At 51.1% G+C, this 19318-nt stretch overlaps 1 protein-coding gene and 1 long non-coding RNA gene across 5 annotated transcripts in view; one reads left to right on the top strand and one right to left on the bottom strand.

Moving 5' to 3' along the window:
• The window catches only part of FAM222A (family with sequence similarity 222 member A), a 54551-nt gene that overhangs the window by 5540 nt on the left and 29693 nt on the right, over positions 1-19318 (bottom strand). The window contains exon 1 of one of the 4 annotated variants that reach the window (XM_045457041.1): positions 416-7536. The exons of the other annotated variants lie outside the window; for them this stretch is intronic. Coding sequence (XP_045312997.1) covers positions 416-533 — 118 coding nt within the window. The 5' untranslated portion in view covers positions 534-7536. Of the gene's footprint in view, positions 1-415; positions 7537-19318 lie in introns of those variants that run through there. 4 annotated transcript variants of the gene reach the window in all.
• LOC123587353 lies at positions 4972-11919 on the top strand. The gene is made up of 3 exons (XR_006707258.1): positions 4972-4982; positions 5441-5450; positions 11815-11919. It is a non-coding gene; the product is annotated as an uncharacterized LOC123587353 (long non-coding RNA).

Raw genomic sequence — 19318 nt, 5'->3', positions numbered from 1 at the left:
CATTCACTGAAATGAGGAGCCCATCTGCCCCCCTGCTGGCCATCAGGGCTCCAGGAGGGTGGGCTGGTCCCTGCAGCACTTGGGGGAGTGGATGGAGCCTGCCCTCTGGTGAGCACAGAGCATGCGCTAGTCTCTGGGCCTACGGCTTTTCTTGACGTCTCATTTGGAGCACCTGACCACTCAGAAGTGAGCGGTGGTCCCCACTTTACAGAGGAGGCAGCAGACGAGTCAAAGCACTCGGCAGACAGCCACCAAGATGTGCCACACCCCTCTGCATCACTATCACCTCTTGGTACTCATGCCCGTGTGCTGCTTCCCCCTGCCCCCAAGTGGGGCTGACCCAGGTGACCCGTGAGGTCCTGTGGACCCAGCCAGGGCCAGATCACGGAGGCGCTGTGGCTTCCTCCTCACTTACCCGGATCGCTTGCTGCGGGGGAAGCAGCCCACGGGGGAGATGAACGGGGGTCTCCCACCCACAGCCATGCGAGGCAGCCCCGGTCGAGCCTTCGGATGAGTACGGTCCCGGCCAGCATCCTGACTGCAGCTTCATGGAAGACGCAGAGCAGAACTACCCAGTTAAGCCTCTCCTGAATCCCTGATCACAGACCATGAGCGAGAACACGCGTCTGTCCAGGTCTCAAGCTGCTAAGTTCTGAAGTCACCGGCTACACGGCAACAGATAACTAGCAGAGGCCCCTGTTCTACAGATGAGGGTATGACCTCAGAGCTTCCTAAGACCACGCCACGGGCAAGGGGCGGTGCTGAGACTGGACCCGGCGTGTCTTCCTTCCGAGTCTTCATAACACTCGCCTCACGAGGCAGGCCCCCGTGAAGCCAGGACACTCGAGAGGCTCTCCCTCTTCCATAGAACTGGGGGGAGGGGAGGGTGGGAATAATCCAAAGGAGGGACCCCGGAGTCAGCCCGGAGGCTCCGAGAGGCAGGAGGTGAGCCGTTAGAGGTCACAGGCCCAGCAGCTCTCACCCCTGCCCTTGGCTGGCTGCCAGGGCCTGCCAGCCCGCGGCCCTGAGCGGGTCTCGCCCGGCATGTGCTCAGGGCTCTCCGGTGTCTTGAATGGGAGTGCCTTTGGGTGGGGGCATGGGTGTGCCCCTGCAGGTCACCAGAGTCCCCGGTCCCAAACCTGGCCCAGTTGCGCTGAGGCCGTGGCTGCCACAGCCCCTGCCTTGTGCCTTGTTCCTGAAGGGCTTTCTCCTGAGCCACCCTGGGTGCCTCACACCCAGTTTTTCCCACCGGGGTTCCTGGAGGGGGGCCCAGCCACCAGTTCAGTGCTCTTGCACAGCCCCGTGTGGCCATTGTGATGACACAAAAAAGGCCTCACAGATGGCACCAGCCGAGCCGGCTGTCTCTGGCGGGCTTCTCAGCAGCGGTGAGGATGGGAGACGTGGGAAGAGCGCTCACAGGGTTAACGGGTGGCAGGGGAGGGGGCCTGTTGGGGGATCCCAGCGCCTCTTTTCAGTGCTACTCCCTCCCTGCCTTCTTGGGTCCCCCCAGCTGGGCTCCATCAGTGCCTGGGCTTGGTCACCACGTGCCGGGGACTTGTCCTTCTCCCCCACCAGACTCGGGCCCCCTGAGCTGGCTTGCTCACTGCGGAGTCCCCGGTGTCTACAGGACACATAGTAGGTGCTCAGGAACGTCTCAATGAATGATGGCGCTGTGCCCAGACGGACCCGTCCAGCCTGGGGGCCCCTGTTCACTGCCAGTCATGACACTTGGGAGGAACTAAGCCAAGCGGACAGCCTCGTGGAGAGCTGCCTCTCAGAAGCCTCCCCTCAGCCCCGCATCCACCAGATGCTTCCTGGGCCCTCGTCTATGCAGGCACTATGCAGGGCCTGGGAAAAGCAGCAGTAACCAAAGCCCGGGCAGAGTCCCTGCCCTCATGGAGCCGACAGTCTCGTGGGGCGACGATCCTATACGTCGAGTCAGGCAGCAACCGGCCCCGGAAACAAGGATAGAGTGGGTGTGGTAGTTTTAGAACACGTCCACGAGTTCTCCCACTCCTCCCACAAATCGCAGAGGCCGCTTTTCCTTCGCTCGAACAACTCCATTCTACTGAGCAGAGTGGGGCAGACACGATGTTGTGTGGCTGGGTCATTGCGGCATGGCTTCGCCTGGAGCCCGAGGTGGCTCTGTGTCGGTGCCTTGGGGCGTCCACCCCCGGAACTCAGGCACTCTGCTCTCGGAAGTCCAGGTCACGTGGAGAGGCCACGTGTGGGTGTTTTCCCGACCGCCAGCATCAACCACCTGATATATGAGGAAGCAAAAGCCTTCAGAAGGTTCCAGCCCCCAGCCTGTGCCCTGTCCGTACCCCTGAGCGTACCACATGGCTGTCGGGGGCCACTGACTTTTGGGGTAATTTGTTGTGCAAGCACAGTAACAGAAACAGGGCACAGGGGACGGGGCAGACCTGGTGGAGGGGTGTTCAGTGTGGACTCGGCGATCGGCGAAGAAGGCGTCTCTGATGATACGGCCTTGGAGAGAGGGTGGGAAGGTGAGCGAGTGGGCCGTGAGGCTGTCTGACGAAGAGCAGTGTCCGCAGGGGGACGGCAGGCAACAAGGCCAAGGGGCGTGGACGAGGTGCGTCTGGGGAAGCAGAGCCAGCAGGGAAGGCCCGTAGAAGATGGACAGGGTGGCGTACTTGAGGACCTGGGCTCCTGGTCCACGTTGGAGGGTGGGGACCAGAGGAAGAACGTGACCTACCTAGAGTTTTGATGGGACCCCTTGAGCTACTGGGTGGAAAATAGGGCAGGAAAAGGGGCATCAGGAGGAAGTCCTGGGAGCAGCCTGTCCCCACGAGACAGAGCACCCAGCAGGTTCTCAGCAGCAGTGTGCTTTGCTGGGCATTGAGGCTTGGGTTCTAGAAGGCTCTGATGAAGTGGGCAAAGGTATAGAGTACAGGTATGTGGAAAGAGGAGGTGACAGAGGGGCTGTACTCAAGAGCCGTCCGTCTCTCTCCTTCCCTGTTGAAGGGTTGGGGGGTCAAATCAAGACTGAAGAAGAAAAGAGCCGCAGATGCCAGCATGGCCCTGCCTGGTGAGGGGGCGTTTCGCTTCTTCTCTGTGCTTTTCTGTCGTTGCCAGTGGCTGGCCGTGACCTTGCGATGCTTTAGGGTGGGGGACAGGCGCACAGCTCTCCTTTCTCCCAGGGCCCTCCTGCCCTTGACGTCTGCGTCACGTAGCCTGCTTCAAACCCTCTTCCTCTTCCCTTGGCCTTGAGCAGCCCGAGGCCCTCCCTGTCTGCCCGCCTGGGCGCCCGTCACTGTCCGGCTGCCTCTGCTCCCAGGCAGAGCGTGGAGGGCGGCTGGCAGCCTTTTGAAAAGGCATCATGGTGCAGGGGGGCGGATGGGGGCCGAGTCCCAGAGATCTGGATTCAGATCCCAGCTGTGCCACACACGCACCGTGTGGCTTTGGGCGGGCCGCGACCCCTCTGGGAACCTCCGTTTTCTCGTAAAATGGGGACGCTGCTGCTATTGCTGTCCTTGGAGAATTTTTGTGAGGACCATAAAGGGTCCTGTCCTCAGTGGGTGCTGTAGTTGCTGGTGGTGAGGAACTCACTGGAGCTCCCCCCATTGTCTCCAAGTCCCCGGGGGGGGGGGGTGTCTCTGTAAAACCCTCCAGTGGGCCCCAGTGTTTGTGAAATCTGAACTGCTCAGGATGGTATTCGAGGCCCCGGCCATCTGACCCTGACCTCTCTCTGCAACCCTCCTTCCCCACAGGCCCCTGGACACACACACGGTGGCCCCCGGGCCTCCTCTCATGAGCCGACAACCACCCTCCCTTGAGTGTGGCCCAAGACCAGGCATTGTGCCAAATCCTTACAGCCCCGCCCTCCTGAAGTCCTCACGGCAGTCTGGGAGGCAGCCCTGGGTTTCAGAAGAGGTGAGACATTCAAGGAACAGGGTGTCAAGCGGGGATTTTTGCTGAGGACTGAAGGACAGATGGGTCGGGAATGAGCCCTAAGGCCCAGGCGGGGCAGGGACTGAGGTGAGGTGCGCAGGGAGGCCGTGCCCTGCCTGGGGGCGTTCACCCTTGAAATCAGGCTCCGTCACTGAGTGGGGCAAATCATACACCTGGCGGGTGGGAAATGGCCCAAGGACCGTCACTTTGAGAGCTCTGGTCACATAGAAAGGATCCGTGAGCCAGGATCTGAGCCCTGGCCGTGTGTCCCCTGGGCACCACAGACGCCATGGCTTGGGATGATTCTCGCACACAGACACGCATTCCCTCCGTAACCAAATTCCCACTGGTCCTTTAGAGCCCGGCTGGAACGAGGCCTCCCTGTGCTCCCCTCCCGCACACACCCAACTCATCCAGTCTGCGTCCGTCTGTCTCCCGCACCCTGAGACACCTCTGGGTCCTCCCCGGTTCCTGATTGAGAGTGATCAGCCTGGGGTTGGGTGCAATTGTCCCAACAGTGCCTGGAGCACAGAAGATGCTCGGATTTCGTGCTGGGAGAATGAAGTACGAAAGGTTGCTCACACCCGCCCTGGGTAGCTGGCTCCGGCGCTCCCGGTCTCAGCCGGGACATGCCCCCCACCCCCACAACGGGCTCCCCAAGCTGTAACTGCCTGTTGACTTGTCTCCAGGGCTAGGTACTGAGGCCAAGCCCTGCACTTTCTCACCACCCTGACGCCTGAAAAAAAAACGTGTGGAACCACGGCAGGTGCTTGGAAAGTGCTGCCGAGTCCAGAGAATTCTCTATTCTGAGGACTCCGAGAGGCTGAGGGGCAGCAGGCAGACAGCACCCGACTCCCGTGCAGGGAAGCAAAGGCACCCACCCTGTGAGCTGGGCTGCCCCTGCCCCGTGGCCCCCATTAAAGGAAATTTAAAAGGCTGGCTGGAAGTGCGGATGAGCCGTCACTGCCCTTACGTTAATGTTATGGGCCTTTTACAGGTGCGTTAAAGAGACGTGGTTATTAACGAGTATATTAAGCCAATTAAAAGCGGCCCTTTGAGTGGGATTTAATGTTGCTACAGGGAGACGGGAGAGCGGGACTCAGCGGCACCGCATCGGGAGGGGGAGAAGCAGGGGTGGAGGGGTGAGGGCTCTGCTGGAGAGACCACACAGGGCACAGGTGCACAGCTCGGACTCTGGCAGGAGTCAGGCCGTGGCGGACAGATGCGCGGTGTGACCGCTTGCTCCGGGTGACCTTGGACAGGACACTTAACGTGACCCCGTTTCTCATCTTTAAGGGGACGAAGGGGTGGACAGATCACAGGAGGCTGAAGTCCATGTGATACTCTGCCCCGTAAGGTGTGCGGTACCTGCTCGCCAAGGGGCAGGTGGAGGAGGGTGTGGGGGTGGGTGAGGGGTGAGATGCCAGCGCGGAATTCCTGCCCCCATGTCCCAGGCTTCTCTGTGGGACTCCAGGCACCTTCCGTGGCTACATCCTGGCCCCTGCAGGTGCCGTCCAGCTGAACGCAGGCTTCTGCTGGTCCACTGGACACACTCCTGCAGAAGCCGTCCCCTTGGCGGACCCTGGAGTTCGTGACTGAATGGAGGTAACTGCAGCTGTCCCGTAGGAGGAGAGGGAGGGCTAAAGGTGTGCCAGGCTCACAGTAGGCGTTCAGCAAACGTCCCCTCTTTTCTCCTGCGGTTGCAGATTTTGCCTGTTGCCTCTTGCCTTCGGGCTCAGGAAGTCACAGCGGGCATTACGTTGTCGAAATGGGGCGAGGGGTGTCCCGGGCTGCTCCGGGGCACAAGGGGTCCCTGGGCACAGGGCCTGGCCCGAGCCCACAGGGAGGAGCAGTCTGCATCTGCATTCCCCTTTGCTGCCGACACTCTGCCCTTGGAGGTGGCAGCCTCCTGAATGCTCAATTAACGTGACACTAATTAGCTGGTGGCACCGGCAGAATCTCTAATGAGGCCGCCCAGGAAGGAGGGGGGGTGCGTGGGGAGGGCGGCTGGGCCGGGGCAGATGCAGCTGTTCTCTGGCCTCCGCTGGGAGGGATGTGGGGAGGGACAGGGGTGGCAGCCAACAACCCTGACCTCCCCCCAGCCCACTGACCGGGGTGTGACTCCCGGTGCCCCCATTACTAGCTGGGTGACCTCACGGTGGTGACCCCGCGGCTCCCTGGCCTCCATTTGTCCTATGAGAACAGAGTGAAGGAAGATTAAATGAGAAATCTTGGTACATAGTGGATGCTCAGAAAAGGCTGGCCACCTGGCTTCCAGCTCTTTCTAGGCCAGACTAGGCAGTGCAGGGTGGTGGTGATCACTGGGCGCTGCACAAAGGAGCCTCTCATTCTCTAACCACGTGTGTGCATATGCATGCAGGTTCTCACACACATACGCGCGCGCTTAGGGCACACACGTGGAGCCACTTGTGCCCAGATATTCAGGGACATCCTGTTCACAAAGACCAGCAGGTGCTCACAGGCACACACCTTCCACGCCCTAGTATCCACGCCCTGGAGCGGCCGATGTGGGCTTTAATGCTTCCCCAGCCGGACCTTCCTGCCTCTCGTCGTCTCTTTCCCTTTGCTGCTCCCTGACTGGCTTCTGAGAGCTTACTTCTCACCGTCTCCCGGTACCCAGACCCTGGCTTTGCTGTTTTCCCGACCCGCCTGCGGCATCGCTGGCCTGCCTGCCTGCCCAGGGCCCTTTAGAACTGCTGCCTCTTCTCTCCTCCTTCTGGCCACACACACACACCCCTGCCTGTCTCCATCCAGGACAGCGTGGGTCTGACTCATCTACCCTTCCCTCCCCACTCACCCTGCCCCTCCCCATCGCTGTCTCTCTCTGCAGCCTCGTCCCTGGCTCTCTCTACTCTGGATACTGGTCCCTTATAAGTGCTGCAGACACCCTCTCTCTATTTTTGGCTAGTCTTGACTTTTTTTTTATGGTGTATTTTGCCGAGCTGCAGTTTTTAATTTTAATGCGGTCCAATGTGTTTCCTTTATTTGTGCTTTATTCTCCCTCTCCATTTGCAAATCCTTCCTGGTGGATACTCTCCATTTTCTTCAAAGAGGGATAAGGTTTTGCATTCCCCGGCACCAGGTTTTTAAGTCTGTCTGGAACTCTTCTTGCCGTGTGGTGTGAGGTAGGGCTCCGACGTCTTTCATTCCCACACTGCCTGTCCGTCCCCAGGGACTTGCAAGGCCTGCTTTGTCCCGGTTGGAGCTCACATGCACACTGACCCATTTCTAGATGTTCTCCTTCCTGCCCTGGTTCCCTCTGTCCCTGTGCTGCTCCCCCCACCTCAGCCATAAAGCCAGGGAGGCACTAGCCCAGTCCCCTGTCCTAATACTACTTTGATAAGAACAAAAGGCCAAGAATGGGCAAGGCACAGGTGACTTTGCTGACAAAGTCAGCTTTTCAAATTATACACCCCCCTTCCCCAACACACACATGGTCAGGATTTAAGGACTGGGTTGACTTTTTTCCATACCAAACTCTGTCCATGTGCATAATCTACATCCACGTTTATTTAGGTCTTTAAAAAATATCACTGGATTGGGGTACCTGGGTGGCACAGTCGGTTAAGCGTCCGACTTTGGCTCAGGTCATGATCTGGTGGTTCATGAGTTTGAGCCCCACATTGGGTTAACTGCTGTCAGTGTAGAGCCTGCTTTGGACCCTCTGTCTCCCTCTCTGTCTTGCCCCTCCCGTGCTTGTGCTCTCTCAAAGATAAAAACATTTTAAAGAGAAATCACAATATAAATTTTTCTCCACAAAGGTCATTTACCTCTTTTACCAATTTATTTTAGTTCCTTAATAAATTGTAATAGTATCATAACTTGGATAAAGTGGACAGTTCCCAGAAAGATGCAAACTACCCATCTGACTTAAGAAGAAACAGAGAATCTGAATGGACCCGTAACAAATAAAGAGGCTGGCCTGGTAATCAGAACAGCACCCACAGATCAAAACCACAGTGAGCAAGCACTCTGTGCCCAGCAGGACAGCTGGAATCAGAAAGCTGGGTGGCAAGTTTGGGTGAAGATGTGGAGAAACCGGAACCCCGTACACTGCTGGTGGGCATGGAAGAGAGCACAACCACTCAGGAAACCGTTCAGGCACTTCCTCAGGAAGCTAAACATAGAGGGGCGCCTGGGCAGCTGGCTCAGTTAAGCGTCCGACTCTTTTAGCTCAGGCCACGATCTCACGGTTCCGTGTCTGGCTCCAAGCTAGGCATGGAGCCTGCTTGGGATTCTCTCTCTCCCTCTCTCTGCCCCTCCCCCGCGCAGGCATGCTTTCTCTCTCTGTCTCAAAATACATAAATAAACTTTAAAGAGCGCCTGGGTGGCTCAGTCGGTTACGCGTCCGACCTCGGCTCAGGTCATGATCCCGCGGTTCTGGAGTCTGACCCCCGCGTCGGGCTCTGTACTGACAACCCAGAGCCTGGAGCCTGCTTCAGATTCGGTGTCTCCCTCTTTCTTTACCCCTCCCCCACTCAGTCTCTATCAAAAAGAAACGTTAAAAAAATTTTTAATTATTAAGAAAAGTTAAACATAGAATTGTCTTGTGCCCGAGCAATACCACTCGTAGGTTTACATGCAAGAAAAATGAAAACCCACATCCCCATGAAAACTTGTATGGGAACATTCCGAGCGGCATTTCACACCATCGCCCCTGACGTGGAAACACCCAAAAGCCCTGTTGGCTGATCGGCGGTGAATCACGACCCGGCCACGTAACGGAATGTTACTCGGTGGTGACCGGGAGCCGGGTACAGACACCTGATACTCCGTGGATGAACCCAGAACACACAGGGAGTGAAAACAGCTGGACACAAAAGGCCACACAGGGTACAATTCCATTTATACGGGACATGGAGAGGGACCAACGCAGAGACCGAAAGTAGGTCAGGAAGTTTCGTGGTTGCCTATAGCTGGAAGGTGGCTGCGGGCAATGGGGACCGGCTGGTGATGGGTGTGGGGTTTCTGTTTGGGGCGATGAGGAAACATTTGGAAATTTAGTAGTGGTGACGGCTGCACAACCCTGTGAATTTACACTGGAAAGTATTCACTAGTGCACTCTGAGTGGGTGAATCGTATGGTAGGTGTTACCATCGGTGTAAAACAGTTGCCAAAAAAATCGGTAATGGTATCTTTTTTAAAAAATGTAATTTCTAGCTCTTTGGTGTAATGTAGGAGCCAGCAAACCGTGGCATACAGGCCAAGCCTGGCCTGCTGCCTGTTTTTGTAAATAAAGTTTTATTGGAACACAGCCGCGCCGATTCATGTCCGTGAATCTGCGGCTGTTTTCCAGCTACAGTGTGACGGAGCTGGGTAAGTTACTGTAGACACTGGATGGCCTGCAGGGATGAAAATATCAGAAAAGTTGCAGAAAATGTTTGCCAACTCCCGTCGTAGGGGAACACGATTGCATCTGTGCGTCGCTCTTGTATCCACAGTCTTGCTGACTGACTTTTTGGGGGGTTCTGTGCAGTTAGTTTTCCTTCTTTCTAGTCCTTAACTTATTTTTCTCGCTCTCACTGGGCCGGCCACGACCTCTGTGCAGTGTGGAAAGGCAGTGATTCGGGTCTTCGTCTGCCTCTGGTCTTAGCAAGCCTCGGGTTGCTTTGCTGTGGACTGTGGCTGGATCTGCTGTGACAGAGGAGGCTGCCTACCTTCCTAGTTTATGAGAGCTGGTTTTTATTTGGCAAGTCATAAAAGGGGGCTCGCTCGTGGCCCTTCGTCTCTGAGCCTCTCTCCTCTCCTAGGCATGGTTCCCGGGGCGGGGGCGGCACCGCACCTTCCTTCTGTCCCCAGGCTGCACTCCGCAACAGCTACATAATTGAATCTGCTACCAGAGGTTTGTTTTTAATTTTATTGGAATTTTAAATTGCTTTGTTTCTTCCGTCTTTTATTAGTGCCAGTGGAAGCAGGTGCACTGGCAGGAATGTCATGGGGCTGTGGTTCTAGCCTTTTGGGGTCAGGGTTGGGGCGGGGGGATGAGGGGTGGGAACTGGGGAGAAGAGCCTCTCCCTGCTCCTCCTGGGTCAGCGAGCCCTTCCTCCTGTGAAGATGAGATGGGCCAGAAACCTCTTGTCCCTTTGTGGGTGTAGGGAGGGGGCTCCCACTCTCCGGGGGAGGTGGGGCAGGTAAAGCGTTGGAGCCTGCTGCCAGGCCCTGGGGGTTCTCTCCTGTTCTTATCTTCACATCACAGTGGAGTTAACAGGCCCACAAAGGGCCAGCCACTCACTTGTCCAAGAACACACACGCCCCATTCACGGTACAGCCAGGATTTGACCCCCAGATCATCTTGGTCTCAAAGCCTGTGCCCTAGGGGCTTATGGGAAGGAGGGTAGGGTGGGTACACTGCTCTCACCTATAAAGAAGCAAGAGCGGTGGCTCACATCAGTCTCCTGGGGCAGCTGCCATTCCCTTCTCAGATGGCAGGTCCCTGAGAGCCACCCCCCAAGCCCCTACGGTGCCTCACCGGGGCGCTCCGCACAGCCTGAACTTAGAGCGGCGGTGACTCAAAGTTGATGTATCAACACCATGATGAGAAAGTCAAATACTTATTAGCAGGGAAGGCCCTGAGCGGCTGAGAAAAACAGGCTTCTGTCCCAGGTGTGGGCAGGTCCTGTTTGGGACCCAGGGACTCTGGCCTGCTGGGAGTAGCCCAAGATCTTAGGCCTGAGGTAGAGGAGGGGAAATGGACTCCCCCTGCCCACCGTACACACACATACACATCTTTTTTCCTTTGTCTGCAGGTCACTTTCTCCAGTCACCCGGCATAGGCTACAAGAGCCCACTGCCCAGACTCCTGGACAGAGGGCCACCTACACTCCTGACTCCTCTGTCTGTCGGACCTCAGGTCCCAGAGAGGTAAACGGTTTGCTGGCCATGTTCTGGGCATATGTGGTTGCTGTGCCTTGTGCAGCCTTGTGTCGTCAGGCTGCTCGGATCCCATTTTACAGGAATGGAGGGAGGGACTCTCAGACTGGGCCATGTCTTCCCCCGACCAGGCTTCTGACGTTTTATTGTCACAGGTGGTCAGAGCTGGATGGCTTCTCAGGTCCACCTGACCGGACGCCTTGCTTTACAGAAGGGAGAACACTGGCCCTACGAGGCTGACCAACTTGTCCAAGGTCACACTGCACATGGCCCAGTTGAGACCTTTCTTCCGTGGTAAGAAATGCAGCACAGCCCACGGTCTGGTCACAGAGCTCAGGGAGAGCCCTTCCTGTCTCAGTTCTGTCTGAGGGGCCACAGGCACAAGAGGGTCTGCCTTCGGGCCTGACTGCCCCAAAGTCATGTCCAGAAGGAAAGGGCAGGAGACGACTCTGCCAGTTGTCCAGGCCTTGACCAGCAGCAGGGCACCCAATTCAATTTGCTTATCTCCCTTCCTGCCTCCCTCTTCCCTGTGCTTTTCAATTACAGGCAGAGTCAGTATCTTTTCTAGTAAGTACAAAGATGTCAAAGGGTCTGAGTGAGCCAGAGAAGAAGGATGTCCTTGGTGGCCCTCCACACTGACCAGTACAAGTCTTGGAGCAGAAGGATGGACTAGTCCAGGTGGTCATGCCTCGCCCTGCCTCCAGCCAGCTGCACAGGAGCAGTCATGGGTGAGAACACACATTCTTTGAGCCAGTAAGTCTATCATGGAAGAATATATGTTTTTTCACAGATACACGTGCATGTACAAAGATTCACTACAGCACTGTTCAGAATAGCAAGAGACTAGAAACAACCTAAATGTCTATCAGAGAGGGATGGTTAAAACGTTATTCTTTAGCCATGTAATAGAATACCATGCAGCTGTTAGAATGAAGGCATTCTTTCTGTCAGGTGGTGAATAACTGCCAGGATATACTGGTAAGGAAGAAGGCAAGGGATTGAGAAGGGGAGCATGTGTGTATTTTTCAGAAGGGTATTTATGAAACTGCTAACACTGGTTTCCTCTGGGAAAGAGAGTTATTTTTCATTTTAAATTCTTGCTCTTTCTGAATTGGGTGCCATGGACAATCTATTCAGTGAAGTACTTAATATAACAAAAGAGAACATGTTCTCCCTGGAGGTCCTATAAAGGAGTGAAGGGGACTAGGCATTAAAAAACATGATTCCTTGAAACCAAAGCCCTCCCCGCCCCCAACAATTATCTGTCATTATTCGGTTTTGGATAAGGCAAGTTATTTCTCTATACTCCTATCTCTGAAAGAACACCAGCAGAAGACCCTCAATTTTGAGGATGTCGATATAATAACTTCTCTTCCTACAAATAACCCCAAAACAACATGAAGCAAAAATGCAAGTTCCATTTCTGGCAAAACTAGGTGATAGCTAACCCCCTAAACAACAGGTGGACAGGCTCCCCAAAGCAACAGAGATCAAGTGGGGCCGAGGGAGGAAGCAGAGAGAGGGTGCCATGGCTGTAGATTTCAGAAACAGCCAGTAGTGTATACTTCCCAACTGTGACAGGTACACCCTGTACAAATCTTAACAAAATCTAAACCCCTTCTTTGCCGCAGTGGAACCAGGGATGCATCAGCTGGTTATAGACCTTCCCTAGACCCACTTGGTTCTGAAGAGCAAAGAAGGTAGGGCTACATAAGAAATCCCACAAATAAGCCATACTTGCAGGAACCTGTTTGTGAGGCAACTGGACGGAAATAGCCTCCTCCAGTGGCAAGTAATCAAAATTGAACCACCACAGTACTTAATCGAAAGGAAAATGAGACGGAAAAGCAAAGCCTAAGTAAAAGCTGGCAAAAAACAAAACAAACCACTACTTCCCATCAGAAAAATGTACCCACAGAAGAGCTGAAGATTATAGTTAAATATTTCATCGTGAAGGAGAGAACTTAGTAAACAACGGTTTCCATAAAGCAAAACCATAAAGAAGATATACAAGAGTAGAAGAAAAAACTTACTGTAAAAGCAAAAGGGGAAAATGGCATGCCTAAGGAAAACAAGGCACACGCAAAAAAAGTAAAATGAAAGGCAAAAGACCGCCAATCTGTGCTTAACTAGAGCCCCCAAAGAAGGAAACTGAAATAATACAAGCCTTGGATCTGCCTGTCAAAAGGGCACGGGTACTGTGTTCTGGGAAAAAGATACTCTGAACAGTCAACCCCAAGACATATGCTAGTAAAGTAATAACATGAAAGATATGGAAAGATCAAAGTAAAATACGAAGAAAGAAAAATCAGGCTTCAACTTCTCCATGGCAACATTCAACATTAGAGGAGAATAGAATATGGTCTGCAAAGACCCTCAAGGAAACAAAGTGACCCAGGGATTATTTTTCATTCACTCAAGCAGAAAGTCGACAGATAGACCTTTCTGAACTTGGGAACTCTCGAAGTGCTGTTCACGTGAGGCCTTAAGCCATATACAAGTGGACCAACTTTGGATGATGGGAAACTGAGGCACAGGAACTGGTGGTGAGCACTGGCCCTATTTCTCTCGGAGACAGACTGAAAATAACTGGGCGTAGTGATGTAACCACCGTTACGAGCCCTGGGATAGAGTAATGCTACCGCTAATAACAAAGCGGGGAGGGAAAGGAGGGGTGGCAGAAGCGCACAGATATCCCCATATTTAATAATTGGGAATAAAAGATATCCTTTCTATTTTTAATGTTTATTTTTGAGAGAGCATGAGCAGGGTAGGGGCAGAGAGAGGGAGACCTAGAATCCAAAGCAGGCTCCAGGATCTGAGGTGTCAGCACAGAGCCCAACATCGGGCGAGAACCCATGAACTGTGAGATCATGACCTGAGCCGAAGTCAGATGCTTATCTGACTGAGCCACCCAGGTGCCCCAAAAGATATCCTTTTTAAAAAGTTGTTTTAAAGTTGTTTTGTTTTAGTGTTTATTTTTGAGAGAGGGAAAGAAAGTGTGAGCAGGGGGAGGGGCAGAGAGAATGGGAGAGGGAGATTCCCAAGCAGACTCCCCAACATCAGTGCACAGCCCAACGTGGGGCTCGAAGTCACAAGCTGCGAGATCATGACTTGAGCTGAAATCAAGAGTTGGACGCCTAAGGGCACCTGGGTGACTCTGTTGGTTAAGTGTCTGACTTTGGCTCAGGTCACGATCTCACGGTTTGTGAGTTCAAGCCCCGTGTCAGGCTCTGTGCTGACAGTTGGAGCCTGCCTCAGATTCTGTCTCTCCCTCTCTCTCTCTGTCCCTCCCTCATTTGTGCGTGTTCTCTCACTCTCTCAAAAACAAACATTAAAAAAGAGTTGGACGCTTAACTGAGTGAGCCACCCAGGCATGCCCCCCTCCCCTATTCTTAGTAACCTCTACACCCACTGTGGGGCTTGAACTCACAACCCTGAAATCAAGAGTTGCATGCTCTATCAACTGAGCCAGCCAGGAGCCCCAAAAGATATCATTTAAAACTGATGTCAGGTAATGGAGGCTTAATACAAAGAAAGGAACTCTAAGAAAATGTAGAGAGAAGAAGGAAATACATTGATTTCATCAGTTTGCTCATTTTAAGGACAGTAATAGATACTGTTCCAAAGAAATAGAGGATTAGGGTATTATTTAAAGTTACAGCACTAGAACAAAATCAACCTTCTTTATGATTAGTAGGTATGCAAAGCAGCACAGATCACATAGACGTAGACTTTTCAAAGCAATTAAAATAAAGCACAAAATAGACCAGACACCTGTCATATCAATAAACGTAAATGGGCTAAAACTCTCAAAAAAATTTAAAAAGCCATTCAGATTGGATCACAAAGCTTAATTCAACTCTATGGTCTATGAGTCACATCTAAACCAAGTGATTCAGAAAGGTTGAAATAAAAGGATTGGTAAAGTTTCAAGAAAAACCGTGAAGTAAAAAAGCAGAGGTTACCATCTTAGTAGACAAAATTGAACTCGTGCCAAAAAGTATTAAATATGGCAAAGAAGGATGCAGTTCGCTGTGAAGATTTAAGGTATTGAGATCTCTGTGTTAAATGACACGGCATCACCATACATAAGGCCAAAGCATTAGGAGCTACGAGAAGAAATACACTGGGACACATTAGCAGTAGGCATCTAATTCAGTTCTCCATCCATGACAGGTAAGTAAGGACATGGAAGACATAAGTGACACAGTTAATGGGAAGACATAATTGGCATACGCCAAACTCTGAATCCTGGAAACAGCCACATCTTTTTTCTTTTTAATGTTTCTTTTGAGAGCGCGAGTGAGCACAAGGGGAGGGGCAGAGAGAGAATCCCAGGCAGGCTCTGTGCTGTCAGCGTAGAGCCTGACATGGGGCTTGAACTCACAAACTGTGAGATCGTGACCTGAGCCAAAACCAAGAGTCAGATATTTAACTGACTAAGCCACCCAAGCGCCCCTCACATCTTCTTTCCAAGTCCCATTTAAAAAGAAAAGTCACAAAAAAATGACTACAGATGACGTCACAAAGAGAAATTTATTCAAGTCCAAAAAAAGTAGAAATCTTGAGCAACATTCTCTGAATCATAATGTATTATAACCAGAAATAGTGAAATACAAAAGCACCTACCACCTGGGTAGACAGGTGGAACCCAGATGAGCCTTAGGTCAAAGAAGAAACCAAAATCACACGAGGTTTTAAAAACAAAATACCTCCTCTTAGGACCTATCAGATATAACTAAAGCAGTGCTCAGAGAATTTGTAGCCTTAATTTTTCCTTTTTCTCCTTGTTTATCGGTATAAAGAGTTATGCTTCTAACTTAAGAAATTTTTTCTAAAACAAGGAAAGTAGGAATAATTTAATAAAAATAAATGCATAAGTGAGAAATGCATGAAGTGAGAAAAGGGTAATTACTAATAACTAAATACTAAAGTTGGATCTTTGGGGAAGGGAGAGAGGTAAGCTTTTAGCCAACTAACCTAATCAAGAAAAATGGGGTTTGGGCAGGGAGATGGGGGAGGGATGCACAATATAGACAAGAAGTAAGAATGAAACCATCCTTGAAAAGAATTACAGGGGCTCCTGGGTGGCTTAGTGGGTTGAGTGTCCGACTTCAGCTCAGGTCACGATCTCAGGGCTCGTGGGTTCGAGCCCCACATGGGACTCTGCACTAGGGGTGTGGAGCCTGCCTGGGATTCTCGCTCTCTCTCTGCCTCTCCCCCTCTCAAAATAAATAAAAATAAATAAAAGAACTGTAAATTAATTTGTTCAGTCTCATACAAGTAAATTTGACAAGTGGATAAAATGAATACTTTTCTAGACAGACAAAATTTACCAAACTCATTTAAGGAACAGAATGGTCACAACAGATCAATTATTACAGAAGAATCAAAGAGCTACTCCAAAGAAAGGCCCGGGCCCAGACTGTTTCAGAGAGGATCAACGAATCTTTAAGGAACAGACAATCCATTTCCTTTTTTTTTCTTCTTCAGTGTTTTATTTGTTTTTGGAAGAGAGCATGAGTGGGGGAGGGGCCGAGAAAGTGGGGGACAGAGGATCTGAAGTGGGGTTCTGCACTGACAGTGGAAAGCCTGACATGGGGCTCAAACTCACGAACCACAAGATCGTGACCTGAGCCAGAGTCACACGCTCAACTGACTGAGCCACCCAGGTGCCCCAGATAATCCATTTCTGCTTAAGCTGTCACAAAGCATCGAGAAAGCCGAAAGCCTCCGTTCTATGAGGCAAGCAGCACAGTGATAGCGAAACCCAACAAAAGGCGTTCCAAAACCTGAAGGCTAATCTCACTAATGAAATTGAAGCAAAACTCCTACATGAAATAACAAAGCCAGTCTGGCAATATATTAAGATATTCACCATGACCAGGTGGGATTTGACCAGGAATGCAAGGGTAGTTCAATGGTAAGGAATCCCTGTCATTATTCCTATTAAAAGACAAAAAAACCCATAGGGTCATCTTCACGGACACTGAAAAGGCATTTGCTAAGCTTTAACTTCCATTGTTGATTTTTTAAAATTCTTAATAAAACAGGAACACAGGGACACTTACTTAACCTGCTAAACATCTGCCCCCTGCACACCAGCATTTTGCATAATCAAAGCTTCTCATTAAAGTCAGGAATGAAGCAAGAGTGTCCATTATCACGAATATTATTTTTCATCGTCCCAGGGATAGCAGCAGACACTATTAAACAAGGCAAATCAAAGTATAAAGCTTCCGAAGTAGGAAGTAAAATTCTCATTTGCACACAATCTAATAGCGTAACTGGAAAATCTAAGAAACCAAATTGAAAAACCGTTACAAACAATAACAGAATTCAGTAAGGGGGCGGGAGTTAATAGCCTTTATATAAATAACTTCCGTTTCAGGAAGAAAAGAGTAGCCCAAAACGGGTAACTATCCAGAAGCCAACTTTTAACATATGTGCAAAAAGCTAGATGAGGCAGACATCAAAACGTTCCCAGGGACCAAAAAAAAAAAAAAAAAATGTCTGAGCAAACAAAGGTTTTATCATGTTCCTGGAGGGCATCAACATAAAAAAATAATTTCTTCCTGAACCGTAAATTTCATGTAATCCCGGGGAAAAAACACCCAACAGGATTTTTTGCTCTCCCCTAGATAAGTTGCTCCTATAAGTTCAGACAGAAAAATAGCCCAGGAAATTCTGTGTGGGGGGGAGGTTGGGGAATGAACAGAAACAGCAACCCCCCCCCAAATATGAAAAGGGGGTTATATACGTGCTACAATAGGGATGAACCTATGGGGATGAGCTTGAAAACGTGGTGGTGCTAAGGGAAAGAAGCCAGTCACAAAAGGCCACGTGCTGTAGGATTCCCTTATCATCAAAGTCCAGAATAGGGGACTCTGCAAAGAAGGGGAGCAGGGGATCAGAGAGTGACTGCGAATGGGGTAGGGGTTTCTTCTTGAGGTGACAGAAATGTTCCAAAATTTGCTGTGCTGATGGGCGCAAGATTCTGTAAATATACTAAAAAACCATTAGTTGTATGCTTCAGATGGGTGGGTTTTACGGTATGTGAATATTTCAATAACATGAAAATTCTTAATGTATTATAACTATGATTACCATAGCATTGCACTGATGAATATGCTTGGATCCATACCTCCCGCTTTATACCATGTATTTAAAAAATTAAACCATAAAAGAACTAGAGGAAACCCTGATCTCAGCATGAGGAAGGATATTCTAAGTATGACACAAGATCCAGGGGCCATAAAAGGAAATACAGATCTCACTTCACAAAGAAAATGTCTTCATGGCAGAATCAAAGACAAATGATAAATCGGGGAAACCATATGCAATTCAAATGACAGACCGAGGTCTAATTCCGTTCTATGCAAAGAGCTCCTGTAATTCAATAAGGACAAAACCTACCCAACTGAAAAAGATGGACCAAGGAGATGAATCAGTGCAAAGAGAAAACAGATGGCCCAGACGTGAGAAGATATTCATCCTCATTCATGTTACGTGTTAATCTAAAACTGCGCTGGGATCCTATTTTTCTCTGATGAGGTGAGCAGAGCCTAGAAGTTTTGAGACTGTGCCGTGATGGGCGAGGGTGTGGGCAGACAGGCTGTCTCACACACAGTCGTCTGAATATGTTAATCAGACCACATAGTTCAAACTTACAAGTACAAATACCTTGGACCCTCGAGAAATCTATCCTGCAGTCTTGCTCACACCTTTGTGACACACACATGTGGTTGCTGATCGCTGCACTGCTTGTAATGGCAACGGGCAGGTCCAGTGTACATAGAGGACTGCTCAAATGAAACACAGTTCGCCCTTGCTCTGGAAAACTAAGGGGCCGAAGAAGGAAGAAGCTCTTTAGATGCTGACCCACAGGGCCCACTGTGTCCCAGGTGTGCTGGATTGTGCAGAGAACGTCTGGAAGGACACACAGGACGGCGCTGGCTGCCTCTGAGAAGGGGAGTGGGCGGCCGTACGACAGGAGCGAGATGGGGACTTTTGTCTGTATACACGCCCCTCGTTCCTCTTGTATACCGGACCACATGAGTGTACTACCTTGTCTGAAGATAAACACAGAACAAGAAAGAAAAAAGAGCAGCGGTGTAAGCACAGTGATGAGTGGCAACCACTCCTGAGCTGTGGGACGGAGCCAACGGGGAGGGGGTGGGAACTGTGGGGAACAGGAGGCAGAGATCTTCAAAGAGACAAGAGCAGTTCAGTTCCAACCAACAGCTGCAGTTCAGGAACCCAGGCCTATGTTGCCAGATCCTCTGATTTTTTTTTTTCCCCCCAAGAGACATTAAAAATCCAGGTTATTATGCAAATCTCCCTGTTTTCAAATGTTTCCAAATACTGCAACTTTTCAAAAACCCTATGGTGGCTACAAATAATCAGAGGGTTTGTCATCCTTATCCTAGATGGCCAAGGAAGACAGACCCTTGGAGATCACCAAGTCCAGCTCCCTAATTTAACACACTGAAAAAGCAAGGCCCAGAGAGGG

Source organism: Leopardus geoffroyi, chromosome D3 (genome assembly GCF_018350155.1).
Source record: "Leopardus geoffroyi isolate Oge1 chromosome D3, O.geoffroyi_Oge1_pat1.0, whole genome shotgun sequence".
Taxonomy (NCBI): domain Eukaryota; kingdom Metazoa; phylum Chordata; class Mammalia; order Carnivora; family Felidae; genus Leopardus; species Leopardus geoffroyi.
The sequence above is the reverse complement of the archived record's forward strand: the minus strand, read 5'-3'. Positions and strand labels throughout refer to the sequence as shown.